The following is a 27,819-nucleotide window of genomic DNA, read 5'->3' as shown; positions in this document are numbered from 1 at the left end:
TTTTTAAACAGCCTGAGTTAGAGGTCCTAGTTCACCTGGGAACCTAGATAAAAACAAGCAATGTGTTAAAGTGCCATGGGAGACTGAGAACATATTTTTACACCTATTTAGAGTATATTTTTAAACCTTGTTCCTGCTTAAGTAAGGAGAATGGAGAAAGACCTGGGACACACCAGTGGATAGCAGTTAATGGATGAGTAAAGTATCTGTCATTTAGTAAATGCTGAACAAAGAGAAAGGAAAAGACATCATATAACTTAGGAAGGAAGAGCCCAAAATTGCAAAGAAAGAACTTCATACTGAAATAATTTACTTGTGATGCCTCCAAGGCAGAATGCTGCAGCAATCTGCTATTCTAACAGCAGCAATAAAGTTGGAGATGGTTTGTTCACAAGATAAATCCCGTGTTTCCTCCTTAGTTTATGTAAAATTTAAGGAGTATCTGCTAAAAGCCCCAGGTCTCAGCAACTATGCTGTATTGACCAGCCTCAGTTGAAGTTCTTTGACAATACATAAACTAATCAGCAGTACTAATAGAGGAGTTAGTGCTGCCCTTACAAACCTGAGAGGTGAGCAGCCCTGAGAGCCCAGGCACTGAGTCCAGACACAAGGCTCTGAGTAAGCCAAATTAAGTGGTTTAGGAACCATCAAAAGCCTTGTCATAAGAGAAAACTTTAGCCTGGATTCTTCCTTTCAGGATGTTTGAAGCCTTAAGAATCCTAGTTGCCATCATGAGTTGCATATAAAAATTGGGATTTTTTTTTTTCCTAAAACATACAAGCACTTTAAGAAAAAAGAATATAATGCCACTTGTCTACAGAACTCTCCTATAATATTGCACATCTAAGCCTCTGCTCACAAAGTACAAAAGTAAGAGGAAATAACAACCTGAACAGCGTGTTTAAACTTCATTCTCTGTATAAATGCTACGGTTCAGAATGTACTGCAGGAAGAGAACAACAAGTTTTACCTGTTCTTGAGAAGTTTACTGGATTCCCACACCCAAAGGTATTTTGTTTATTGTTGCTCACCTGTCAGATCAATGAAAGCATCGGGGCATCCATGAAATCTGTGAACAGGGTGACCTTCAAAACAAACAGTTTTCTCTGGTATCAGCAACCAGAGCTGAGTTAACCTCACCTTTTCCATCTCAAACACATAGGGACATAGCTCCATTCCTTCAAATACCCACCTGAGATCATTTCCCAGGGATGATCCAAGCCACTTCCTCAGCAAAGCATTGATGTGGTAATTTGTTGTTTGCTGTTGTTGTTGCTTTTTAATGCTTTGTGTTTTCCAGGAGCCCACAAGTATGTGAAATGATGATGTGCTGCCCTTCAAGGGTGGCAACCAGCAGATGCACTAGCCTGGCTTGTTTTTGGAAACAATGATTATATGTATATGTATATGTATATGTATATGTATATGTATATGTATATGTATATGTATATGTATATGTATATGTATATGTATATGTATATGTATATGTATATGTATGTGTAGTGACATGAATTGAAAGTACCTGTTTCAGATGAAGTGTTTTATTTTGTTGCTTCCTGGTAAATTGCTTTTGATAGCTGTTGAAAAAACCTGATATCAAAAAGCATGAATTCTCAGAGCAGAACTAGCAGCGTTCACAAGCATTCAGACTGCAATATGCACAGCAGGTTCAGGAGTTGGTTGGGTGTTATTTCATCTTCAAGATTAACTATCCATTTATCAAGATTTTTTTTCTTTTTTTTGAGATTTACTGCTCCTGACAGACAAATGTAGATTAAATATATTCAGCAACTCCCACACATATTTATTTTAAGAGCTTCCTCATTCAAATATGATACCTCAAGGGCATTCTTTTGCCCAGAGAGCTTTCATATCACCTAGGTTATTTCTGGAAAAGTGTGTAATCTATTCAAGCACACCAAATTCCAATGTCTCTCTCAATACACCTGTGTGTTTAAGTGTATCTATACCAATTTGTGTGCAAGGGTTATAATAAAAATGAGGAGGAAAAAAAAAAAAAGCTAAGTATTGAAAGTTAAGAAGGACCAATAGTAAAATCACATTTTTTAGTCTGTCCTCTCATGTTTCCAGAGATGCTGTGTATTGGAACACAGAGAAAGAGTCTGATCTTGAAATTAAGTTACAATCTCAATGACAGTCTAATGTCTGTGTTCAGAAGTCACATTACTTCAAAAGTAACTCAGCCTGCGTTGGCAACAGCAATTTTTGACCCAGCCTTACTGCTCACAAAGACTTCATCTGGGTGAAATGCTCAGATGCCCTCAGATGCCAGCTGCATGTTGGCAACAGAATGTAGCTCTAAAAATTAGTGTATCTTTTTTTTATTTTTTTTTTTTCTCAGAAGTATTAAAAACCACACAGTATAATTACAACAGTTCTGCAACCCAGGCAGAACACTGAACCTGCCTGAGCCATTCTCTTACTTGAAAGTGACACACCAATTACGAGTTTCATTTGGCTGGGGGCTTTAATTTACTACATTTAAACATTCTGCTGAAGATGTACTTTTGTTTCCCACTGCACAGACCATCTCATGCCAAGACAGGGCCAGATGCAGAGATAACACTGAGCAGAATTTATTTGGCAACTCACACCCACAATCCTGGAAGGAAGATTTAGGTGCCAAGTTTAGACAGAAGCTTTTGCTACATTCTGACTACTGCCATTAAAGCACGTCTGCAGTGCATGTAGGACCACAAAGTGAGGCCCCATGACAAAAGCTAACTGCAGAAATGTGAGAAAGCAGCATATTGACAATATTAATTTTAAATGCACTCTGCACGGACAGAAGCAAGTGATTTATCTGTCAACTGTCTCTGCAAATTCACCCTGCTGTTAATACATAAAATGCAGAAAAGCTACGGTTTCTCCCTCACATTGCAAAGGAGATTTAGAAGGGCAAATAGCTCAGGTAAACTAGAACAGCTGGTTTTTCTAGCCCAGTTTAGGCAATCCCTTTGTATTTCAGAGTACCCTTCTCATAATGCTAATAATAAAAGCACAGTCTTCCAAAACATTTCTGCCAGAATCAGAAAAAAAAAAAAAAAAATACAAGCACACATAGCCCAAGAAGATCTGCCTGCCAGGGAGGACAGGATCCAACAGCTCTTTTTAAGAACTGTTTGAAGATCCTGAGTGCAAAGTCTCAGTTTATACTCAGAATTTATTAAGGCTTGTGCAAACGTAGTTCCTTTAATGCCACTACTAAAACCATCTTCTAAGCATTGAAAAAATCTACATTTCTAGCTTGGTCGGAATGGAAGAAGACAGCTTAATTAGAACAACCAGATTTTCAGACAGAGCATAACATTTGGTATATCAGCTCTGTGGCTTTATAGCTCTGCAGAAATTACCTTGCAGAAGTTGAGATCTGCTCAGATTTCTCCTTAAGTTAATAAGCTTCCTTTCACAGGGAATGCTTACCTTGTGTTTATGTTAATAAAATCATTCCTCATTATTCCACCTGTGTTGCATTTTCTCTTCCATTTCTAAATTATGAAGACCAACAGAAAAAATTATTTCAGCAAGGCCAGCAGCATGTCCAGCCAAGAAACCAGCAAGAGAAGTCTGAACTGTGCTAATTGCAGTGGCTGAAATGCTTTCTTGTTAGTCTTGTACAGCATCAGAATTGGCCAAGTCAAAAGCATGAGACCATTTCCAACTTCTCCCATAGGCTCAGTGCTCTAAGAGGATGAAAAATCCTACATGAATCATCTCACGGGGTAAAGGGCATGGATGAAACAAGACAGACTGGATTGAAAATAAGTTAATCGCTAATCTAATAAAATATATTTTTCAGTTGTTGGCTTTGATAGAATACATTCTAGAACGTGTAAACTGCCATAATCTCTGGAAATAATCAGTTATCTCCAGCAGAAGTGGTGAGGTTCCAAAAGGCCACAGGATGGTAAGCACAGGACTTATCCTTAGAGAGGGTAAAAAGCTGGTCAGTAATTTAGAGATCAGTCAAACCAACTTGACCTCTGGGATGGTATATTAATCTCCATTCTGACAATAAATAAGGACTGAAAGTGCTTCATTCATTGCCTGCTAAGTGTAACCCAGATTTGAAAAATGCTTCTCCCATTGAAATTCAGCAATGGTACACAAGTAGATTTCCAGGTTCACCCTCACCACTGCATCTTCTCATAAACTCAACAAAAGACTGGCATCAAACAGAAAGATGGCTGTGATTTAAGCTGAGATTTAATTGACTGTGGACTGAAATTAAAGAGGAAAAAAAACGGATGAAACCAAAGAGTGATAGTCGCAAGGTATTACAAACCACCAGCTAATTGCACTTACAATGTCTTTGTGAAGAACACCTTCCAGTTTGATACCCTAAATGACTACTTTTCAACTTGTGGCTAATGGCCAGTACTTGCAATGCTTCCCTAGTGAGGTTAATCAACACATGGTCATTCAGCATGTGGAGCACTTAGAAGCTCAAATCTTGCTAAAAGATATTTACTGTGGAAAAAGTAAAGGCAGGTAGCCATCACAGCTGCCTGCATCACACAGGACACAGAAATCTTATTGCTCAATCTGGATGTCACCCAGAGTGTGGTTTTGTATTAGTTTAAACCAACTGAAATGGTTGCTTTTCCTCCCTCATGACTATACTTTCCTTCTGACTCCCTTTACATTAATTCTGGCATTTATCTGACGTCTCCTTCTGTATTTTCTCCTTTGCTGAGGTTTCTTTGAGCCTATAGCTCTACAGCCAGCTTGCCTGGGTCTCAGGCATGTGTGGCATTCACCAGGGCAGGCACACACAGCCAGGGACAGGCAGAGGCTCTGCCTGCAGACACCCCTGCCCATTTTGCTTGGGCATGTCACCAGACTTGACCATGACTAACACGTGTGACCTCATGGGCACCTTACTCTTCAGAGGAGGGAGACTCTTGCTGCCATCCGCAGGAGAAATCAAGACTACAATGACAGTAACTGGATCTCTTAGATATCTTCTTTCTTGCTATTATTTCCTGCAATTGATTGATATCAAGTAGTTTTCAGTGAGGTTGCCAAGTCCCGTCACAGGTCTCCAGGCAGTCAGATCACTGGCCAGACTGTGATGCCACACCTTCAGGTTAAGGCTTTCAAGGAATGATAGCGAGCCAGATTCCATAAAACCTGATGTTAGCTGATCAGAAGAGAAGCACTCCAGGAAAAAAGTCTCCAGTGTTTGCATGCATGCCTGCCATGCTAGGCCATTGTGCTGCATTCATGCAGTGAGCCAGGAGAGTCGGTCTCAACCTTTAATAGTACTCTGGAAAGGGCTTCTCCCTTCCTCTTTCCTTCAGAGGACAAGTCATCCTTTTCAAGTCTTCTCTTGCTCAAAGCCATTTGACTTAAGTCCCAGACCTGCACCTCCTGCCTAGGGAGATGAGAAAAACCAGAAACTTTGTTGCTCACATTGCTTCATGATCATGGATGATGTTAATTGCCCCCAAAGCAATTAATTTCAGGAAGCATTCTCTTGCCCACTGAGTCAGGAAAACAACCACTAAACAAGACCTAAAGGTACTTATCATAGCCCATTATTTCACTAATCTCAGAAGAGCTGCAGTAGCATGTCTTACGTGTGAGTCACAAGCCCACATCGTTTGGATTCTACCCAGTAACTTAAAGCCTTCTGAAATACTGTCCAAGGATTCTCCTCTGCATTAGCTGAGGACTTGCATCCTAAATATTGCAGGCTCAGACCTCCAAGGGGGTTCAGGTGGACCATGCACTGATAGTCCCAAAACAGAGCAGTCAGCCTACAAGAGGCAGATTTAGGGAAGGCACTGACTGACTGTAGTGAGGCTTGAGCAAAGTGGAGGTGCCCAGGTAAAAGGCTGACCTTGTAAAGGAGAGACCTCATCAGCAACTGAGAGGACTTGGGTAGTTTCTGTGGAAAAACATGGAACAATAAATTGATCTTTAACAAAAGGAAGTGGTCTGTGTCAGGTTGCTTTCCCCTCACCTCTACCTGCCAGTCAGGAGAAAAGCTGAATTCTGTTCCTCAGAATACCACTAACTAGTGCTGGCAGACCTCCCTGCTGCCTCCTCAGCCTTCCTGAACAAGAGAAAGGAAAAAGAAAAGAAAAGGCAGCCAAATGGGAGTGTGCCCCAGCTGTGCAGGTTGCAGCTGCTCCCGATGCGGGATGGGAATAGGGCTGCAGGTCTCTAAGTGCCACTCTCAGGAAGGTGCTCCCCTTGCTCCAAGGCTGCTGAGTGCAGAGGAGGTAAACGATCAGGGTGGGGTCATGTAGACGAGTTTGGTCTGTGCCGTATGTGCTCAGCCAGGAACTGACTGACGCAGTTTCCCTCCCCGTGGGTCCTTTGTCTATGGCTATGATTTAGCACTGCAAACCACAGCTGGACAACTGAACTCCAGACTGGAAAGGCACACCCATCCTCAGTTCTGGTTTAAATTTGTTATTCTGATTTTTCACAGGTAATTTCCACTGAAAGCCTCTCTGGTGCATCATGCAGCCACAGAGAAATCAGTGAATCCATGTGAATTCCCAGCTGTAGAGGAAACCACCCTGCAAACAGAGGAGAGTGCTGTCCCACTCCTGCCAGCCCAGCCCCACCTGGCACAGCCCTTCCCTGCTGCTGGGACCGACCATGAAGTTTGCTGGAAGCCAGTCCAGGACAGGAACAATGGGAAGGCGTTGGCCTCTGCCTGGGAAGTGCCAGCACAGCCCCTCTGGTGACTAACCTGGCACTGCCACACCGGGCAGCCTGAGGGTTTGTTAAGTGGGAAATTATTTCCAGTGAAGTCATTGATGCCAGGATCCAGCCTTGCTCCTGGGACCTTGCACTGCTGCCACCTCACCAACCGTGGCAGGACAGCAAAGCCAGGTGCAAGGGCTGAGTGTGAGGAACAGCAAAATGGAACAGACCAAAGCCTCCTGTTCTGCTGTGCCCTGTCTGCCCAGCAGACGGGCTGCAGAGGAGGTACAGCTTCAGAAACCTTGAAAAAGTTTCAATTAAGATTTATAAGAAAAGAGAAACCATCTTATTTTAAGGAGGAAAAGAAAAAAAGACATTTTGGACTGAGCATAGTATTTCCTACTTCTAGATTTTACTTTTTCTTTTTGTATTACCAAAAGCAAAGGGAAGTGGAGGACACAAAAAATAAAATTCACCAGTGACCTCAGAAATAACACAGCCCAGAGGTGGGAGATCCCCAGTTAACCCTGTGTCCCTTCCCACCCAAAGAACTCACAGAGCACACAACAGCGTGTCCCCTCCCTAGGACCAGCCAATCACTCTTCCATAGATGGTGCCACAAGTATTTAGGCTCAAGGTAACAAAACACAGCAGGACCACATGCTTCCAGGTAGGAGGGATCAGGCAGTCCAGGTTCTTCCATGAAGATGTAACATAATTCTTCCAGGAGCAATTTGCCAGGAGTAATCAATCAGAATTCCTGTACTGCTGAATAGCAAATTTTCAGAGATAATGGCTTCCTACTCATGCCTCATCCCAGGAAACACTCAAGGCCAGGTTGCATGGGACTCGCAACAATCTGATCTAGTTGAAGATATCTCCCCTTGCTGCAGTGGGATTGGACTAGATGGCTTTTAAAAGGTCTCTTCCAACTCAAATCTTTCTGTGATCCTCATTAAATCCTTTTGGTTAAAAATTTTAATAGCCCCACCCCTTCTTGTAAATCCTAAGGGTAGACTCGTGTGCTTTCCTAATCACCAACATATTAATCACTTTTCCAGGAATTTAGCAGGAGGAGACTTTGTAACATAAAGCAGATTTAGTTAACATAAACTGGAGCCAAGAGTATTTTGACATCAAGGTTAGCAGCCTTGAAATAATGGAATTAAATTTTTAAAGTTTTAAAAGCATTTAGGGTGTGGATGTAACTTGAAACATATTTAGGAAATCAAATCTGACAGGCTACCACATTACAAAGTAAGAACATTGTTTTGGAATCTTGTAGGGCCCCTGATTCTGATAAGAAGGCATCCAAGTAAAACAAGAATTATGAGAGTAAAATCAATGTATACCCATCAAAGGTTAAAAACTAATACCTGCAGTTGCATGTGCAAGCACTCCTATTCCAGCTGTAAAAAGAATCATAAATTTATGTTTTTTAAAGCCTGATGGTGTAAACACACTTTTAACCAAATACTTACTCCTTTTTATCATATACCACCTTTGATAGGTGAAATTCCTCTGTGACAGGGCTATTGGATGGTGTTCAGCAATTGAGATTCTGTGGGGAAACAGAGATGCTGCTGTTGGAACATGCTCTTGTTTCCTACAAAAGAAGCATGCACAAATGATGAGAGGAAGGAATTAAGCCAGAAAAAGTCACTTTTGACCCAGTTGATCTATTTAACTTGCAATATTACTGCTGAGGATGTAAAAACAGTTTAACTACAAACTCTGCCATGCCAGCAACTGGGCTTTTAAAGGCATGATTTTAGTGCCTTGTACAGTTCTCTGAGAGTCCCTTTGTAGTCACCTTATGTTGGTGAAGACAAGTTGGCTTGGGCTCATGCTGTGGAAAAGGAGCAGCCAACCAGTTACTGGGAAGGGCATTACTCCCAGCACAAGTGCTGTAATGTCTTCAGAGACAGAAGGTAAATAAATCACATTTCAGATGACAGGAATGCTGTAAAAAAAAAAGGCAGGGAACAGTGGAAGGCTAAGTAGGGAGCTGCCTGTTTAGCACTCCCCAAGTGTGAGAGGACAGCTTGAGGCTGGGCCCTTCACCAGCAGTCCTGAGGCAATGCATTTATGGCACTTAAAGGATAATAGTCCTGGGGGTCACCCACACAGGAGACCTGGGAAGAAGCAGAGTGCTGGAATGAAAACCACATTCCATTAAGAAACCTGCCTCTGCAGTTGTTCCCTCTGTGTCTCAGACTGAACTGCATTTCTGTATTTTTGCCAAGTAGCTTCACCTGTATCATAAATCTTTGGGTTAGCCAGACAAAGGGGAAGTAATAAATTGGAGCATATAGAACAAGATAATAAAATGAAGTTTTATACTGCTGTCCCATCAGCCTGAGAAAATATATGAGATCTTGGCTCTAGCAGTGATCAAGAAACACATTAAGCAACATTAATTGCTCTAAGTGCTTTCTTGAAAAACAACTTCTCTATCTTAGCCCCAAAGTTACCTCTGTTCCATGCAAATTTCTGCCTTAGTCCCAGCAGAAGGATAGATAAGATTTCAGTAGTAAAAAATTATTTGCAGAGGCAATAAACCTATTGTAACTGAAATGACTGATGAACCCACTAATCTCAAAGGGAGGAAATTCACAAAACTTAAATTTTCCATTTTATTCATTTTTATGCATCTCTTCAGCAGTTCAGCCCACATTAGCAGAGACAGTGGGGTCACAACAGGTTCAAGGTACATTTACACCATTATCTGAACAAGGTTTTTTGTGCTGTAAAATCTGTTTCCTATCTGGATTACAGGAGGAAACATGACCTGCACAACTAGTGCTTCTAAAATTGGTTTTATATGCAGCCCAGTAAACGATTTATCTATCTTTGATTTAATAAAAAAATTATTTCCACTAAGAACTTGCCTCTGCCTCTTCTGGTTGAAACATCTGGGCTACAAGATCCTGCAAGGAAGTCTATTGAAATCACAGCTAAAATTTCAGCCAGGTAGGCACAAGCAGGCATTGAATGAGAGCCATGGATGTGATTTGTGTCAGGGGAGTGTCACTGTCAGTGTGCCAGGGCTAACTCAATAGAAGCTGATGTACTGCCCTGCCTTGAGAAACTGCTGCTGGCTCTGACCCCCAGCACACTTTAGCTCCTCATGCCCCAGCACAAGGACTATGCAAGCCCAAAAAGAGCAGCATAAGGCCTTTTACAATTCAGTGTGCACAGACAATCCTGAAAATCTCTCCACAAAAATGAGCAAGCCCTTCCCAGGCAGGGGCAACCCACCAGCTCTGTTGGTTCCCCTCAATTGTTCCCAAAATTGGTCTCTATTTATTGCAACGAGCTGGCTGGCAGGTCAGTACTTCCAGTGTTGACTCTGCCATTCTGTTAAACACAGCTCAGACAAGGAGATCTGTCGTTTTAATACAATAAACAAAAATGTCAGTTTTCACTCTCTCAAGGCCTGTGTGAAACAAGCACGCAGTAAAAATATTGTTTGCATGGGCCACTGTGCACACTTAAAAGCCAACTGTATCATCAATATTGAAAATTTATATAGATTTCATTTGCCTTTTTTGCTGTACCTGAGAAACAGTAATGGGACACTCCCCAGGGCTAATTTAATATACTTTTGTGAACAAAGCATCTGCTTCGTATCTCCAAGCAAATGAGTTTGAAGTCTTATACAGAGTGGATTGCATTAACCTTTCTAATTATTTTTCTCCTGAGAAAGCACTTCCAGATTTCTCCTGACAAAACATATTTCACTCCTGAAGTATATTTACTGACAATAATTAAAACAAAAATATAGCTAATGCACACACACTCCTGTAAAACAGGCATCCCAGCAGCAGAACCACCAAGGCTAAAGAGCCTTTACAGCTCCATAAAGCCTTGGAGCCTCCTGTAAACACAGCTGATAACAAATTCCATCAGCACAAAACACATGCTAGGTACAGATTAAACAACCAAACTCCTGGAAGTTAAGGTCTGACACCAGGAGTGTGTTTAGTCCTCTCATTTGAAAAGTCCTATGTTTGTGTTAAATGCAGAGGCCTGACATGCTCCAGCAGAACGTGTCTGTGCATTCCAGCATGGCAAAGGATCAGTGTTTAACATCAAAACAACACCAGGAACATCCATGGGGTCTTTAAATGACAGAAAACAGAATGTGTGTCCTCCCTTTCTCTCCCTACCCCAAATTGTGCACAGCTCTGTGTGATGTTACTCCACAGGACAGCTGAGACACCGGATGGTGTTTTCCTTTGACAAACAGGCACATTTATTGGGAACTCAGCACATTCATAAAAATGAAATGAACCGAAGCAAAAGTGCAGTGACTCACCAGTGGCTGGGCCCTTTGAAGGGAAATGGAAATCAGAGATGGCACACTAGAAAGGATCACCTTTCCTCTGCCTCTGTCAATGCCATTTACATGACACTTGCATTTGTAGCTCAAATCTACAAAGGAAAAAAAAGTATTTCATAATGGTTGCATTGAGCTCATAAACAATGGAAAATTGCTGATTTGATTCTATTTAAAAGAAACACAGAATTACTTTGGACTAGGCACAATAACACTAAGTTCTGTTATAACTTGGTATAATTACAACTGGCCATTCATATGCTGAACTGACATCAAAGAACAATTTAGTTTGAGTAATAGTCCATAATTCACCCTAACATATGTAAAAAGAAATGAAATTTAATATGTGCCCAGGCTACTGAGAGAGAATGGGAAGTGCAGACTTTTGAATTCATACTGTGTAGGATCTGCTTAAAAATATGACAGCTAAAGATTAATCACCCATCACTGTGCAAAAGATCAGGTAATATTAAACAGCTAAACAAAAATCAAGCTGCTGAGCACAAAGGAAACCCATTGTAAACACAGTGGAAATTATACATGCCAAAGGTAAATTAATTCCTGGTATAACTCAACTTTTATGAGAAGAAAAAATAAAGAAAAAATATGAAAAAGGGACTTGGGCCTCTGTTTGTGCAGCATGTGGAAGTCCTGAATACAGACTGATTAGAAATAGCCATCCAGCTTCCCAGGACTGCAGCCCTGGAGCAGGAGCCTCCCACCAGGGTGGGAACGAGCAGGGTGGCCACATCCCCAGATGACTGAGCAGCTGCCCAGCTGCAGGAGCCTCCAGTGAGTCCTGAGGGGTCTCAGCTGAGCCAGTGGCAATTGCTTGGGCTACAGTAATCCCCTGGGGAGGCTTTCCAGGGCTCCTGGACCTGTCCTGCTGCCGCTTTTCACGTCATGGCTAACACGGTGACACAACATCTGCATTTCTCCAGTTAAACCCTCCCCCCCTTGGTCTTTCCCCCTGCCAGTGTTTACACATAGTGGTCATGTCCTTTAGGCAAGCACTAAAGGGCCACACTATAATGTGCCAGGCAGACAACAAAAATAATAAATAATTTCAAAATGCTGATGTGAAAACCTCTATGTAAACTGGAAAGAGTGAGTGGAGTGCAAAAAGTGAAAAAGCTTTTTACTGTTAAATTGCTGTCTTATGAAAAAAACCTGCTGCCTGTAAAATACAGTGACTTATCTGCTTCAAATAAAATAAATGAAGCAGAAATGCCACTGTGATAAAACATGTATATCATGCAGCACACGGAGAACAGGTAAAACTCATGGCTAATGACTCACCACCTTTCTAAGTACTGCTGCACATTTTCTTGAGCTGATGTCTCACTAAAGCTTTTGTAACTGATTGATAGTGTAATAATTCTGATTGCATTTAATGAATTTATCACTTACCTTTGAATGGCTGCATTGAAATCTTTTTTATCCTGACCACTTCTCAATGTATTCTGTGATTCTGCCTTGCTCCACCTGTCACATCAACACTGAAACTGGGCTTCAAGAAGAAAGCAGGGGGTACCTTTTATGCCCTGAGACAAAAATGCTGTTTTACTGAGGCATTCAGGCAAGGGAGTACAGTGAACAGAAAGATTTCCCTTCGGGTTTAAATGTTGGGTTTGGAGGTTTTTTGACTAGGCTGTTATGCACTCTTTCTGTTCTCCAGCTCTGAACTTGCTGGTTCCCAGGACTTGTCAACAGCTCAAGCTGAAACAATACCTTGTGGAGGGCATGTGGCTCTGAGCATCTCCATTTGCTGCAGCTAGGAAGAGAGAGCTTTTCTGAGGCGTTTGTGACAGGAGATATGGGGTGGGAAGCTCCAAAGAACCAAATGCAGTAAGTCACAAAAGGTAAAAAGGAGGACCCTAGTAAACATCTCAATATAGTTTGGAGGTAACCAACAGTTGCTGTGGATTACTGAACTTTCTGTAGCACTCAAAGTATCATCAAAGAAGCTGCCAAAGCTGCCTCTGCTTAGTGTAGGGACCACACTTCTGGGTCTTTTGGTTTGATTTATTTTTAAAAGTTGGCTTCTGAAGTTACTTCTGCTCTTCCTCTTTGCTCAGATGCATTTGACCCAACAAATGTCAGCAGGCAATGATCTGATTCTGTGGAAAACAGATAGCAAGAGCCAGCTTGCATTGGTTGTAGCCGGGGTGACTTCCCTGTGCTCTGCTCTTCCCTCTTCATATGAGTTTCTGTGAACTTTAACAGAACTACAGGGCTGTATTAATGTACATGTCTCTATGCATATATAGTACAATCTGTTATATAATCATAGGTCATATAGTAATATATAGTATGGGTTATATAGCAATAATAAATATTAATAACGATCCATTGGTTGTACATAAACACAATATCAAGGCCACACACGCAAGAGGCTCCTTAACCATGCTACCAAAACTGCTATTTATAGAAGATGTGTTTGTTTGTGTGCCCATGATAAAGATTGAGTAATGAATTCTTCAGGGTTATTTCAGGTTCACACACATACAAAAATTTAAAGTGCTTACACAGCTGCACCTGGACTTTTTCCCTTCTATTTGGCAGCCAAGAGTTACCCTGGTCTCTGGAATAGCTTCTCTTGTTTAACATTAAGCAATGTAAATAACTAATAATATCCCATTGTTAGCCATAATGCCAAGATACACATAGGATTGAGGAACCCTCACTCTCCTTATTTGCAAGGATAATTAAGCAATTGTAGACAGGGACATACAGGGCTATTGTTTGCCTGGTTTTCAGGTCACTGGAATCCCGCAGAAATACGGAAGACTGGCCATTGCTAGGTCCATTTCAATAGGTTGAGGAAATTTCTAAGTCTCCATTACCCAAATCACAACTAAGCAGCTTCAATTTCCACAGGCATCTCCCAGCCTGCAGCTGATGCACAGGGATGGATTGGCAAAGTGAAGGCAAGTAATGGTACAAACACCACTACTTAACATCTCTGGAGACCACAGACTTACTTTCAGCTTATAATGAGAATGAGCATTGAGCTGATCTAAGGGGCTTTAGCAGACACTGCATCCAGTTCACTCCTGGCATGGATTGAATCACCATGGAGAAGCTGGTATTTCAGACTGCTCTTCCGTCTCTGCTGGTCTGGCCTGCCCAACATTGTAATTTCACAGCTAAAACAACACTTCTGGGTTGACAGACACTTCACCCATACTCTCCCTGAAGCTCACAGCCAACAAAAGCCACTGCTTCTTATAAAGTTCAAGATTCTCGGCTATTTTTACCAGTGTCACACAGAAGTGCTGATGTGTCCTTGCAGTGTTAATAGCCCCAGCTGGAATGCAGCTAAACCTTGTGGACATTGTAATAGCTGCCTCTTAAGGGTGAGGGGTGATATTTAGGAACAGGCTCATACCGAGAGCTGCAGGTGAAGGTAGGCACTTTTCAGGAAAGACAAAATAAAGCCCACCCTTTCTGAGACACCTGGCACCCCCAGACATCCTGTATTTTCTCTTAGTGAATCCTGCTTTAGAAATTTATTTAGGATCTCAATACACAGCAAACATCTGAACCTGATTAGGTTTGAGTACCATGTCATTGGGAGCTGATAACATCCCCTCCTCAACAACCATTCACTAACCAACTACTTGCCCACATTGTTTATAGGTATTTCAAACAGCACTGATCTTAACGTTGATCTGTAAAGGATTCCAGTTGGTAATCCCCCTCTATTGTGAAAAACAAACATTTTTCTCTATCTTTTATTGGTATTTGCAGTTTGCCTAATCAGGAATTTGAAGAAGTCTGTGACATGCTGGGGAAATGTGAAACTTTAATCCAATTAAAATCCTTACATTGCGGAAGAAAGGTAAACAAAGAGCGAGGAGAAGACTCTAAGGATATGAAAGGCTGAAAAAAAAAATATGGGAAAATTCCAAAAGTGAAAACACTAGAAGTGAATGGGATGACAGAAGTGCAGGGAAATGGACCAAAGCTTGCCTAAATAATCCTCATTGAATTTACAAGATTTCATTCCCTTTCTTGAAATCAGAGAACAAAGTCTAACAAACACTCTGGAAAGGAGATACAAAGAAAAAAAACCTAGAAAATTAGGAACTCGGGTGAATATAACAAAATAGACTTTGACGAAATGAAGGGCAGTTTAAAAGAGCATAACTTGACAAAATTACTTCAAATAAAATCCTGAAATCACAGAAGAAAGGTAAACAAAGAGTGTACAGAAAACACTAAGGAAATGAAATACTAAAAGAAAAAAGGGGAAATTCCGAAGCCAAGTGAAAAACTAAAAGTGAGTGGCACAAGAAGAAGTGCAGGGAACTGGACCGAAGCTTGCCCAAATAATCCTCATTGAAATCACAAGATTTATTTCCCTTTCCGGAATGAAGGAAACTTTCTCCTCACTCTTTGTAAGTAGTTGATTGCCGAGATGTGGAAACAGCCTTACCTGCCCAATGAGGATGGGTGTTACAGAAGAGTGGGATAGAGTAAGATGCAGTTGGAGCTTGAGCGAAGAAATGATAAGTTTTTAATATGGGACTGGTGATGGTGTCAGTCGTGTCTGTCTTGACAACTGCAATACCTTTCTTCCCCATTGTCAGGATTTCAATTGGATTAAATATGCAGTTTTGGTCCTTTTCACTGCCCCTCATTTCATCTCACTCCATTTGCAGTCACTCAATTTCCAGATTTTGTGGGTTTTTTCCATTGCATTTTAATGTATCATATCTCCTTTCCAGAGCATTTGTTAGACTTTGTCTTCTGATTTCAGGATTTCATTCCCTTTCCTGACCAACCCAGAATGAACACTGACAGTGTTGTCTATGTCAGGAACGTCATTTCATGTCTTGCTTAATTGGTCATCAGGTTCCAAGGTTCCGTTTCTTTGGCTGAAGTATATACTAAACAGTTTAAATCAGCATCACAAGAGCAATACAACAAATGTTCAGTATCCATTTCAGGATAAATATGAGAAAAACAAGCTACATGATAAGAGAAAACACAGCGCTGTCATAATTTTTCTGGAATAAAAATACATGGTGTGTAGTCCCTCTCCTTAGTACTGTACTTTCAGGCTAGTGGTCACATTCTGTTTCTCTTTTCCCTTTCAAATTCTCCCTTCCCAGAGGCACATGTTATTCTGTACAATCATATTGTCAGGGTAATGTCCAAAACCCATGGATTAATAAAAGTGTGAAATTATTTAACACCACAGAACAATTTAGGTGGACAGAAATATTATCCTATCAACTCAATACTGAGTTGAGTTATCCTTCTGCTGGTACAACCAGTTACTTCTTATCTCTGAAAAATGGCTGCCATTGGAATCTCTATGCCTAGCATCTTGCTCACAAGCTGGTGATTGTAACTGGGGAAAGCTGCAAGGAAAAAGCAGTAGCCATCCAGTTCCTAAGACATCATGTCCCCCAAAGCTCACATTTCTTCAATCATCAGACAGATTCTCAAAGGTTTTTCTTATGTAACCTGCCAGGAGTATGGCCTGAGGCTGTCGAGTATCTGAGCAAGAAAGCTGAGATGTGCATGCAAACAACCTCAAGAAGAGGCTTTGGGGATCCTGCATGTTTTCTCAGGAGAAATCTGTTGTTATCAGCTCTGAAGACAAAGTTTGTTTATCAACTGTCTAAGCAGGCTGCTTGATGTTAACAGATAGGGTTAGAGATCCTTTTGAAAGGCACCTGGGCTGTGGTGTATCTGCTCCTGCCAACTACAGGTCTCCCTTTCTGCAATTTCTGTCACCTGTTAAATCCCATGGTCATCATTGTGCAGAGGGTAAATCAGCCCAATCAGCTTTCCTTCAAGCTTTAATAGATGTGAATCTTGAATTCTGAGGGGACAAGGGCACACATGTGCCAGTGCCCCTGGTCCAGCAAAGTAGGGGCAATCATTGCCTGTGCAGAAGAGCTTTGTGTTATTTGAAATACAAGGCAGTCCCAGCACTTCTGACAGACTGAATACCCAACTCACAGACAGAATTTTATCTCAAATCTTTCTTAGGGAAGTTGCCTTCTCAAAAAGTTATTTGCTCTTTCAAGGCTTCCTAGTATGTTCATCTCCTTACACTGCTATTTATTTACTAAACCACAAACTTGCATGTACCTGAAAGACATATTTGCTAACAGACTTCACAGTGCATTGTCTGATTGAAAGTAGGATTTCCCATAAAGTACTCAGAGAAAAACTGTTTCCATGTCAGGAAAAGACAGCTTGCTGTTGGTACTTTCATGTGAAGTAACAAAAATGCATGTCTGTAATTTCTCTATGTTCAAATAAACACTGTGGTGAATATAGTGATATGAGACATCTGCCAAGTCCACAATTCATTTCTTATGCTAGAAGCTTTTTAGTCTGTCTGAATGAGGAAACAGAGAACTCCACCTTCTGAAAAGCTGCAGCACTGACTGCTACTGAAAGAGATAGTGTCAAAATAGAAAATGTCTTAAAATACCTTCTCCATTACAGTGGGTGGAAAACTAGTCCTTGAAAGCACAGGATGTCATTACTTTCTCTAATGCCTGAAAATGAGAAGAAAGGATGAAAAAGACTGGAAGTTAACTATTTCCACCTGACACCAGTGTTGAATGTTCTTGTAAGGCAAAAAAACAGCCATGCTGAGAAGTGAATCAAAAACCTGGATGAAAAGGCAGACTTTAATGTTGTGAAGCAATGCATCTGGGAGTTCCACACACATGAGGTGTTCAGGTTTTATTGGGCTTTAGGAAGGTCAGAAGTTAAAGCCAGGAGAAAACTCACAGCAGGACAGCTGTATGTCACCAGTGTATCCCCTTTCTTAAGATATTTTCTTTTAACGGCAGCTGAGTTCCTTGAATAACATCTCTCATCCACTACCGAGCCACTTAAATAAAGATATCAATTATTAGCCACATAAAAGGCTTCAATCATTGATTCAGAAAATCAGCTTCGTCTCCCCTGGCTTTTGCATGAAGTCAATTATGCAGATGTGGAGCACGTATTACACCCTGGCGGAGAAAGCCAAACTGCAGAAACACTGTAAATATTTTTCCTTAGCTAATATCCCAATGCTACGAACACCACCAAAATTCAGCGTATCAAGTCCTTGTACTGCCACCTCATGGTTGATGCACGTATAACTTGGCTTTACCGGGAGGAGAGCAGCTAAGGATAAGGGGAAAAATGCTGGCATAAATCGAAGTAGAGTTTTAAAGTGAATTACATATAATAATGATATTTTGCATTGGAATGAGGATCTTCTCTGAAGGAAGAATGTTAATCAAATACTGGGTGAAAACTCAGGCATGAAGTGGAAACTTAAGTGAACACTTCATCCAAGATGCATCAGCTCCCTCAGACTGGCAGGACACAAAAGACAACAGTGCCACTAAGTGACTTCACAATTATTCCAGTCAAGTAACCCGTCTGGGAAATTCTTGTAATAGTTTCCAAGGACCCTGGGTGATTTGATATTCAATGGAGATGGAGAGAGTTGTGGTTTATAAGAAATGTTACCTTTCTCTGAGAATTAGATCGATCCCACAATACTATAAGGGTTGACTTTGAATAGGTCTGCATCTATTTGACTATAATGAGGGCAAAAGACCTATGGGTCCAATGAAGAACAAAGAGGAAAATACAAGTGGAGGGGTGCCTACCATTGGAAGTGACATCAACTACTGCCCAGAGAACTGTGTGCCTGCTCCCCAGGCTTCACCCAGGGCCTTTCATACCAGCATTTTACATTTACTTTAATTTCACATAGCAGTTCCCTGAACTCTCCAAGTAATTTCCTTCAAACCACCTGGAAGTTTATACACCTGCACTGGAAAGCAGAGGGAGTTTCAGCTTTCGTATTTACTTTTATATTTTCTGAAAGCATAATGGTTTTCTCCTTTCCATCAGCATCATCCAGAAGTCAGGCAGCCAGGATGGAGGATTCATCCTTAACAACTAAATTAGAACAAGAAACATTCTTATTTTCATTATCTCTTGTTTGTTTTTGTTCTAATCTGTGTTATTTTTCCAGTACATTGCCATGAAAATAATGATTCTTTCATGACTATTCTATTTATCATAATGGAAGCTAAGCCTTTACTATTTCTTGTGTGCAAATGCTTTCAAAATGCCTGCAAAAATCATATCCTTACAAGGCTAAAATAAATTGCTTTATGATTTACAGGAAGACAATCACACATAAAGACTGATGACTTATAATGCAAAGACTAAGCACCTTAATCATCTCTAACTGAATCCACATTTCTTCTAATTAGGCTTAGCTGTCTCCTAATAGGATTTAGTCCTGAACACTTCCTACTTTCCCCAGTTACATTACTGGTATCCCATTATACAGCCAAGAGAGATCATTCTTGGCTTTGCCTTAATCTCTTAAGTGATTGGTTCTCAGAACAAATCATTTGACCATTACAGTATGGCAGGGTGACAAAATAGTCACTAAAGTTTTCTCGGTTGTGCTACAAGCAAATAATTTGTGAGCGATACCAACCCGTAAGCTTTGGGGTGTGCCTATACACATTGCGTAATTATCTAGATTTCATGGGAGATGCAGTACTTTCTTCCCAAGACTTTCATCTAATTTGAAAATTAAGTTTATGCATGACTGTTTTTTGAGAATGGTGAGATTTTGGACTTAAGATACTGTCATGTCTAAAAAAGCTGTGTAAAAAAGAGTAATTTCTGAAAGCTAACAAGACACAAGTAACACCATTTTCACAACAGTATTCTAAAAATCATGGAGATTTTCATGGTTGATTCTGGGTTTGCAACTGTATTAGAAAAACCAAGTATTGAAACTGAACTTGATGGAGTCTAAAGTGAAGGACAAAAGCAGCTATCAGCACATAGTCTGCAAACCTGGGTCACTGTAAAATCAGCAAAATGATTTAGCATGGAAAAATACGAAAACATATTCCATATTAATTGGTCTGATGTTTAAAAGATGGACATCAAGTTTAAATCTGAAACCAGATCAATAAGACACAAAGACCAATTAAACACAGATATGCACCTATCAGAGGACATAATAAGAGAACCATGAAAAGGAAACAAAATTAAACAGCCAATTACAACAGAGAAAGACAAGGAGAAAGGAACACACAAGCACCAAATACCCCTAGGTGGAGAGAGACGAGGAAACAGGGAACTAATTATTTCTCAGCTGAAAAATATAGAAAAAAAATATATACTGAAAAATAAAACAAATGAAATAAAATAAATGTGAGAGAGGACAATAAACCACATCAAAGGAAAACTACTCATTCAAATGCTCTGATTAATCTGAGATAAAAGCTGCAGGGGAATTAAGGACTGCAGAAAATAACCACTGCCCTCTTGCCTACAGACACCACAGAGTCAGGCACAACTACCCCTTAGATGCACATTGAGAGCAAGTGCTTTTCCACCCCTAGGCATCATAAAGAAACAAAACCCTTAGAGTACAGCATAAGCAATAAATAAGAAAAGCAATAACAATGTGTATTGGTATGAGGTGTGCTTCTGGAAGGGAGCAGGAATAACCATCTGCCATCACAAGGTGATCATCCCAGCACCAGGGAATTTACTGTAGAGGGGCTGGGGGAGATGTATTCTAAAGCTCATGTTGCCTTCCTGGAGCTTTATGCTGATTCACCATCCCAGCAGGCACAGACTGTCCCTGTGTAATGAAAACAAAGTACAGGAAACATGAACAAAGAACAGAATGGCAAAAATCAGCTCTGTAACATAATTAACTGGTTCATTGCAAAGGGAGGAATGCTAACAACACAGCATCTCAAGATTTCAAAGAAGTAAACTTCTGGTCCTTCACCAGCTCCATCGCCCTTCTCCAGACATGCTCCAGCATATCTTCATGTCTTTTGTGTCATGAAGGGCCCAAAATTGGACATAGGATTTGAGGTGTGGCCTCACCAGTGCTGAGTAGAGGCACAATCACTGCCCTGGTCCTGCTGGCCCCACTATTGCTGACACAGGCCAGGTGCCATTGGCCTTCTTGGCTACCTGGGCCCACTCCTGGCTCATGTTCAGCCATCCTCAACCAGCAGCCCCAGGATGATTTTCCCCAGGTAGCTTTCCAGTCACTCTTCTCCCAGCCTGTAGCATTGCAGGGGGTTGTTGTGAGCCAACAAGGGAAGAGCAAGGGATTGTCTGAAGTCAATGGCCCCTTCCAGCACAAAGCAATTGAACCTTCCACTCGAAGTAGGCATTTACCTGAACCTACAGCAAGTAAAAAACTGCCATAGTAATTGTTTTTGCTAACACTTAAATGTGCTAGAGAATAGGAATTTCAGCTGATTGTGAAAGTGGTACATAGAGAACATTACCAGGCCCTTTACAAGATAATGGCTATTTTTTGGGATCTAATGAATCAGAACAAGATACTCCCTTCTTGTTAGTATTATTTGGAGAGTTAATACTTTTCTAATTCTGCAGAGTACTTCCATTTATTGATCTTCCCATTGTATTATCACCTCTACATATTAGTTGTAACACAGAATGGCAATGATTTTGGCCATGTCTATAAAGTGCTTGTTATTGTCTCAAAGGTAACAAGGTTTTTAGCACCATGCTTCGACGAACTGAGCCCCTTTTCCAGTCACTGGGAACTTCACCAGACTGCCACAGCTCCTCAAATATCATAGAAAGTGGCTTAGACATTTCATCCACCAGTCCCCTCAGGTCCCATGGATGCATCTCATCATGTCCTACACATTTGTGTGTCTGCAGGTTCCTTAGGCAGGTTCAAACCCTATCTTCTCCTACAGCAGGTGGTACATTCTCCTCATTGCTACCTTTCCTTCTGCAACTCTGCTGGGGTGCTCGGAACACTTGCCACTGAAGACTGAGGCAAAAAGATCATTGCATACTTCGGTGTTCTGCATACCCCAGGTGCTCTATTTCCTCGTAGAAAGCCCATGTTTGCTCAGTCTTCCTTTTCTCACCCACGTGCCCCCAGCTGCACACCTCTATCTATACTTTGAGTCACCTCTTCTCATGCATTCAAGACATGCAACATAGCTAAAAATGTCTAGCAATATAGCTACCACATTCTAGTAAAATAGGTAATAAATTCTAGGGTCTGTAAGTTCTGTATCCCCGGTGTGACTAACTCAGACACGTGGTACCCGCTCTGCCAGGCGCCCTAAAGGGCTGATTTCCAGGGCCTGACAGCCCTTGAAATCCGGTATTCCGGGCTGGGAAAAGAACAGGGGAGAAGGAGCCCACACACGCCGGTTTTGCCGCATCTTTAACGCCGCCGCTCCGGACAGCCCACGCCCCCCCGCTCCTCCCGCGTATCCCACGCCGGCTCCCGGTTCCGGGGCGGTCCCAGCGCGCGGCCCCGCCCCCGCGGCAGTCCCGGCGTGCCCCGCGCGCGATGGCGGCGCCCGCGCTGTGCCGGCGCTGCGGGCGGCCGGCGGGGCTGTGGGGCCTGGCCCGGGCCCGGCTGCCGCCGCCGCCCCGCCGCCGGGCCCACGAGCAGGCGCGGCGGGCGCGGGGCGCGGCGGGGCTGCTGGCGGCGCAGTGCGAGCGCGGGCTGTTCCAGGAGGTGTTCCCGGCGCAGAGCGCGGAGGAGCAGCTGCCGGCGCTGCTGGAGCCGGGCCGGCCGCCGCTGGCCGCCTACTGCGGGTTCGACCCCACGGCGGACTCCCTGCACGTGGGGCACCTGCTGCCCGTCATGGCGCTGCTGCACTTCCAGCGCGCGGGCCACGACGTCATCGCCGTGGTGGGCGGGGCCACGGCGCGGCTCGGGGACCCCAGCGGGCGGGAGCGCGCGCGGGAGCCGCTGCCGGCCGGGCAGGTGCGCGCGCAGGCGCGGGCGCTGCGCGCGGGGCTGGCGCGGCTGTTCGGGAACCACCGGGAGCTGTTCTGGGAGCCGGGAGCCGGGCGGCTCGGCCGCGCCGCGCTGCTGGACAACGCCCGCTGGCTCGGCCGGGAGCCGCTGCTCCGCTTCCTCGGCGGCGCGGGCGGGCGCCTCCGCATGGGCACGCTGCTGAGCCGGCAGAGCTGCCAGGCGCGGCTCCGCAGCGCCGAGGGCATGAGCCTGGCCGAATTCCTGTACCCCGCGCTGCAGGCGTACGACTTCCTGCACCTCCACCAGCACCACGGCTGCCGCATCCAGCTGGGGGGCCACGACCAGATGGGAAACATCATGTCCGGATACGAGCTTGTCACCAAGTACGGCGGGAGCGCGGTGCGGGCGGTGATGCGCAGGGTCCGGGTATCGGGCAGCCTGTGTCAGCACTAGTGTGGGCAGCAGGACCGGGGGTGTCACTGTCACCCTGCGCTGGGCACTGGTGGTGCCGCACCTCGAGCGCTCTGTCCAGTCAGAAGGACATTGAGGGTCTGGAGCAAGTGCGGAGAAGGGCAGCGATGGAATGGACTGCCCAGGGAGGTGGTGCAGTCGCTGTCCCTGATGGTGTGTAAGGAAAGAGTGCACTTAGTGCCATGCTCTAGCTGTCATGGTGATGCTCGGTCACAGGTTGGACTCGATGGTCTCAGAGGGCTTGCCCAGCCTCACCAATTCTGTGATTCCATGACAGAATGCTGTGTGACTTGACTGCCTCTAAAGCATCGGGAGCAGAAGTTGGCACTCCAGGGATTTGGCCACACACAAATCTCTGTGATTTGAGAGGAACAATTAATTGCCCTGACCATTAACTTGCTACATACGTACATACGTACATTTTGACCAGGTTTATATGAACTTTTAAGAAAAATAGTAAGTTCTTGTATTAGTGAATCCAAGAACCAAAATCAAACACGCTGAAGCATGGGACAAAACAAAGTCTGCCAGCACATATATCCTGGTGTAATCACACCACTGTAGAGGCAGTTGTGGTATATAACATATAAACTTCTTATATTACGTAAATGTCTTTGATACGTACAAAAGAACTTTAAAAATTAGGGTGCTGGGTTTTTCCCTAAAGCCCTCTTCACAGAACAGTGTTCTGGCATCTTTTTGCCCATCACCCCCAGCTTTATATCAAGGATAGAGTCTTGGAGAATGTTTGTATTTTAGTCAGCTTTACCAAGATATGATTCTTTTTTTTTTTACCATGCAGTGACTCTTCTTTTTCAGGATGACAGGAACAGATGTGTTTGGAATTACTGTACCTCTTATTACCAGTACTACTGGCGATAAACTGGGAAAGACTGCTGGAAATGCAGTTTGGCTGAACAGAGATAAGACTTCTCCATTTGAGCTGTATCAGTTTTTTGTCAGACAGCAGGATAACGTAGTTGAAAAGTAAGTTTTTCTCCATCTTGCTTTTTGTCTTTGCTGATAAAAGCTGATTCTAACTGTTCACTGTAACTGCTTCATTTAATTATGTGCAACACAAACTCCTGTACAAGTATGTCTTAATTACAACTGTTCATGAAATAAACAGGCATGACTGGTTCCTAAGTAGACAGGATAGTGGAACTTCCATATGCTGAAATACAGAAGGTTAGAAGGTGGATGACAAATGAGTGAAGCATAATGCATTTTGTTCTGCCAGTGGGTTGACTCTTACAGGGCATATTAGGTTCAGTACTGTAGCATTACAGTTTTTTTAAGTACACTACATTACTGTATTGATTTTAATAAGTTGCTCTATGTTCTTTTCTAAGTCTGTTCTACTTTAAGCATCAATAGCTACTTCCTTCTCATATTGGGATCTAACTCATAACTGACATCTCTCAAAGGTTTATCCCCTGGTAATTCAAATCCATGTTCTGATCCCCAGCACCTTTCAGACTGAAAAGAAGGGTATGTGGGCACTAACACTAAAATATTTCAGCCATTCAGACTTTTTACCAGTAAAGGTATCTTTAATATACTGCATGGGACTGAAAGCTCATTAAAATTGACTTTGTTGTAAAGAGTAGGCTTAGGGATTCACCTTTAAATTCTTGATTATCCTGAATAATCTTCCTTCTGAGATATTTGCCAATGCAAGTATGGTTCTGTCCCGTGCTGGCCACAGACTGACAGTGGCATTTTGCATTAGCATATTGTGGCTCTCCTGAGATAAATACAAAACCCTGTTAGTTGACACACTATTCCAGTAAGTCCTGTAAAAATTTCAAGAGGAAACTAAATTTTTGATTGGAGTACAATCTTCATAAAAGCATCTGACACTATCTTATGCCTGAAGACTTTACCCCAGGCAGGATATTAAGCAAAATATGAGTTTTAAAGATTTGATTGAAAGGACAGAGTATTTTAATATGTGTTTCTTTAATTGACTAAAAATCATTTTAATGCAGTTACTGAAGTTTGAATGACAAAGGCAGAAAATCTGTAATGATGGCTATATAGACAAAGTATTTTTTCTGTGCTCACAGATACCTGAAATTATTCACCTTCCTTCCTCTTGAGGAGATTGCCCACATCATGGAAATGCATGCTAAAGCACCTGAGAAATGGGGCCCTCAGAAACGATTGGCTGCAGAAGTAACTAAGCTTGTCCATGGTAAAGAGGGGCTGGAATCTGCTAAGAGGTAAAGTTTGATTTTTCAAGCAGTTGTGTCTCAGATTTATTCTACGTAATTCTCCATAACTTTTCAGGGACTGTTTTAATCTGTTAAGTTGTTGCTTCAGTGTTAAAAGAGAAAAATGTAATAATCCTATAGACTTAAAAATACAGTAGTTTCACGAATACAAGCCGCACGGATTATAAGCCGCACCCCCAGTGCCTCGACAATGTTGCTGTCTTTGTCAATAGATAAGCCGCACCCCGAATATTAGCCGCACTTTCGTTCGTCGTGAGAATCTGTGCGCAGCTTTCACAAATTGGCCAATTAGTAACAGGATCGCGGCAAAGCGGGCTTTACTGGCTCGGGGCGGGGCCAGGAAGGCTCGGCCCGCTCATAGTGGCCGACGGGGGCGGGTGGCCCAGCTCAGCGCCACGGCTCGGCGGGGCTGGCTGGGTGGTACTGCCGCCGCCGCCGGGCTCGCTGGCCCCCCTCTCCCGTCAGCACCGCCCCGCTGCCGCGTTCGCTAGCCCCGCCGGCGGGCTCGCCGGCCGCGGCGCGCCGCGTTCCCTAGCCCCGCCGCCGGGCTCGCCGCGTTCCCTAGCCCCGCCGCCGGGCTCGCCGGCCGCCCCCTCCCGTCTGCACCACCGCCGCGTTTCCTCGCCCTGGCCGGCACTGCAGGCCCCCACACCGCCGGGCTCCCCCACGCTGCTGGCCCTGATTCTGCTGGGCTTCCCCCGCTGCCAGGCAGCCCCACCCGCCGGCCTTCCTGCTTCTGCCATGCTCCCCTGCACTGCTAGCCCCAGTTCTCCCGGGCTCCCCCGCCCTGCTGGCTCAGGCTCTGCCGCCCCCCTGCCCCGCCCTGCTGGCTCAGGCTCTGCCGCCCGCCCCCCACACTGCTGGCCCCGCCTCTGCCAGGCTTTCCCACCTCAGCCGGGGCCGGCCGGGCTCCAGCTTGGCTTGGGGCTGCCGCGGGCTCTCACTTCCGTGTTGGCAGCTTTTAGAATTTTGTTAATGTATTAGCCGCCCCGGAATATTGGCCGCACTTCCGGGTTTCCACCAAAATTTTGGTCAAATTGGTGCGGCTTGTATTCGTGAAATTACTGTACACTGAAGATTGCAGGGCAGTAGGGTACAATAAAAAATGGGGGCGTATTTAAAGTATTTCTGTTAGTTTGTGGACTCTGAAAAGAAACTGGGGAGGGGAATCTGACAAGTTGAGTAGCACTTTGTTTGAAGACTAGCTCTCTGTTTTGAAAGTTCTTTGTTCTCACAGGTGCACTAAGGCCCTTTATCACAGCAGTGTGGAGGCACTGGAAGAAATGTCTGACCAAGAGTTAGAGGAACTTTTCAGACAAGCTACTTCTGCTGAATTGATGCTTGAACCTGGGATGACTGTTCTTGACTTGTGCCGCAAAGCAAATGCCATTCCAGACGGACCTAGTGGGTAAGTTCTCACCTGTGCTCGTGGGTAATACTCAAAGCAGTACTGGAGTAGTAGTGGCTAAGTTAATTTCAGTCACTGTTGGCCTGGACTGAAAGTGAATTGCAGGAGAATTGAAATGTATTCAATTATGCATCCAACAAAAAACCTCAAAAAACAACAACAAAAAAACCCCATCAAACCCTAAGTGAACTTTCAATTCTTAATAAACAGCTTTCTCTTGCAATTAACAATGGTTTCTGTTCCATTTTTAAGGTACCGGAAAATTACAGATGGAGGTGTTTCAATAAATGGGAATCGTGTAACTGATCCTGAGACTGTTCTTATTCTTGGACAGCATATTCTGAAGAATGGAGTATCATTACTTAGGGTTGGAAAGAAAAATTACTACATTATAAAATGGCTGCAGTTGTGACAACAGACTATCTCCCTCAAATGACGTCTAACTCTGCTGCTTGAAGATGTACTTGAAAATATTTCTGTACTGTGCAGCTCACAGACTGACTTTTTCAAAATGCGCCAGAGTGCAAATAAAGGAGCTGAGTTACACCACTGAAGAGATGGTGGATACTCTGCCTTATTCAAAGCACCAGTCATAAGGATCTGCCCAAGAAGAAAATGAAAAGATTAATTTCAAAGTCCAGCAATGGAGATGTGCTTCCCCTCCTTTAACAGCCTTTGGTGTTGAACAGTTATTCTACAGGATAGCCCAGAGGAAAATGATCCAAAGCAAACTCAAACCCACTCCTTACAGCCAGTGTGTGCTCATGTAACCAAGAAACCTTGCTGGGGGCAAAGACAACCACGGGCATGTTTCTCTGAACAGGTTTGCTTTGAAAGAAGCTGCAGAAAATTCATAATAAAGGAGTACATGATTAATCACTGA

The 27,819-nt window shown here is 43.3% G+C and overlaps 1 protein-coding gene and 1 long non-coding RNA gene across 3 annotated transcripts; one reads left to right on the top strand and one right to left on the bottom strand.

Annotated features, from left to right (window-relative positions):
• Positions 1 to 4,583: 4,583 nt before the first annotated feature.
• On the bottom strand, positions 4,584 to 20,970 carry LOC116995917. 2 transcript variants are annotated; one of them, XR_004417822.1, is made up of 3 exons: positions 11,006 to 20,970; positions 7,241 to 8,290; positions 4,584 to 5,398 (listed from the first exon to the last, which is right to left on the bottom strand). It is a non-coding gene; the product is annotated as an uncharacterized LOC116995917 (long non-coding RNA). The 2 variants fall into 2 exon arrangements; XR_004417823.1 differs by lacking the exon at positions 4,584 to 5,398 and having other exon boundaries at positions 7,169 to 8,290; positions 11,006 to 11,121; positions 12,437 to 20,970.
• Positions 20,971 to 21,593: 623 nt separating this feature from the next.
• YARS2 (tyrosyl-tRNA synthetase 2) lies at positions 21,594 to 27,815 on the top strand. Its single transcript, XM_033058460.1, has 6 exons — positions 21,594 to 21,706; positions 22,232 to 23,203; positions 24,111 to 24,278; positions 25,361 to 25,516; positions 26,766 to 26,936; positions 27,189 to 27,815. The coding sequence occupies exons 1-6, from the start codon at positions 21,594 to 21,596 to the stop codon at positions 27,346 to 27,348; spliced, it is 1,740 nt and encodes a 579-aa protein (XP_032914351.1). The 3' UTR covers positions 27,349 to 27,815.
• Positions 27,816 to 27,819: the final 4 nt, after the last annotated feature.

This window comes from Catharus ustulatus, chromosome 4, assembly GCF_009819885.2.
Source record: "Catharus ustulatus isolate bCatUst1 chromosome 4, bCatUst1.pri.v2, whole genome shotgun sequence".
Classification (NCBI taxonomy): Eukaryota; Metazoa; Chordata; class Aves; order Passeriformes; family Turdidae; genus Catharus; species Catharus ustulatus.
The sequence above is the reverse complement of the archived record's forward strand: the minus strand, read 5'-3'. Positions and strand labels throughout refer to the sequence as shown.

What these genes read in the sequence shown, in the direction of transcription:
- YARS2 (XM_033058460.1), top strand. Translation starts at nt 21,594, where the DNA reads ATGCTTCGACGAACTGAGCCCCTTTTCCAGTCACTGGGAACTTCACCA. An exon ending in TCATCCACCAGTCCCCTCAG is followed by an intron (nt 21,707 to 22,231) that starts GTCCCATGGATG and finishes GGCTGGGAAAAG; the next exon opens with AACAGGGGAGAAGGAGCCCA. An exon ending in GGATACGAGCTTGTCACCAA is followed by an intron (nt 23,204 to 24,110) that starts GTACGGCGGGAG and finishes CTTCTTTTTCAG; the next exon opens with GATGACAGGAACAGATGTGT.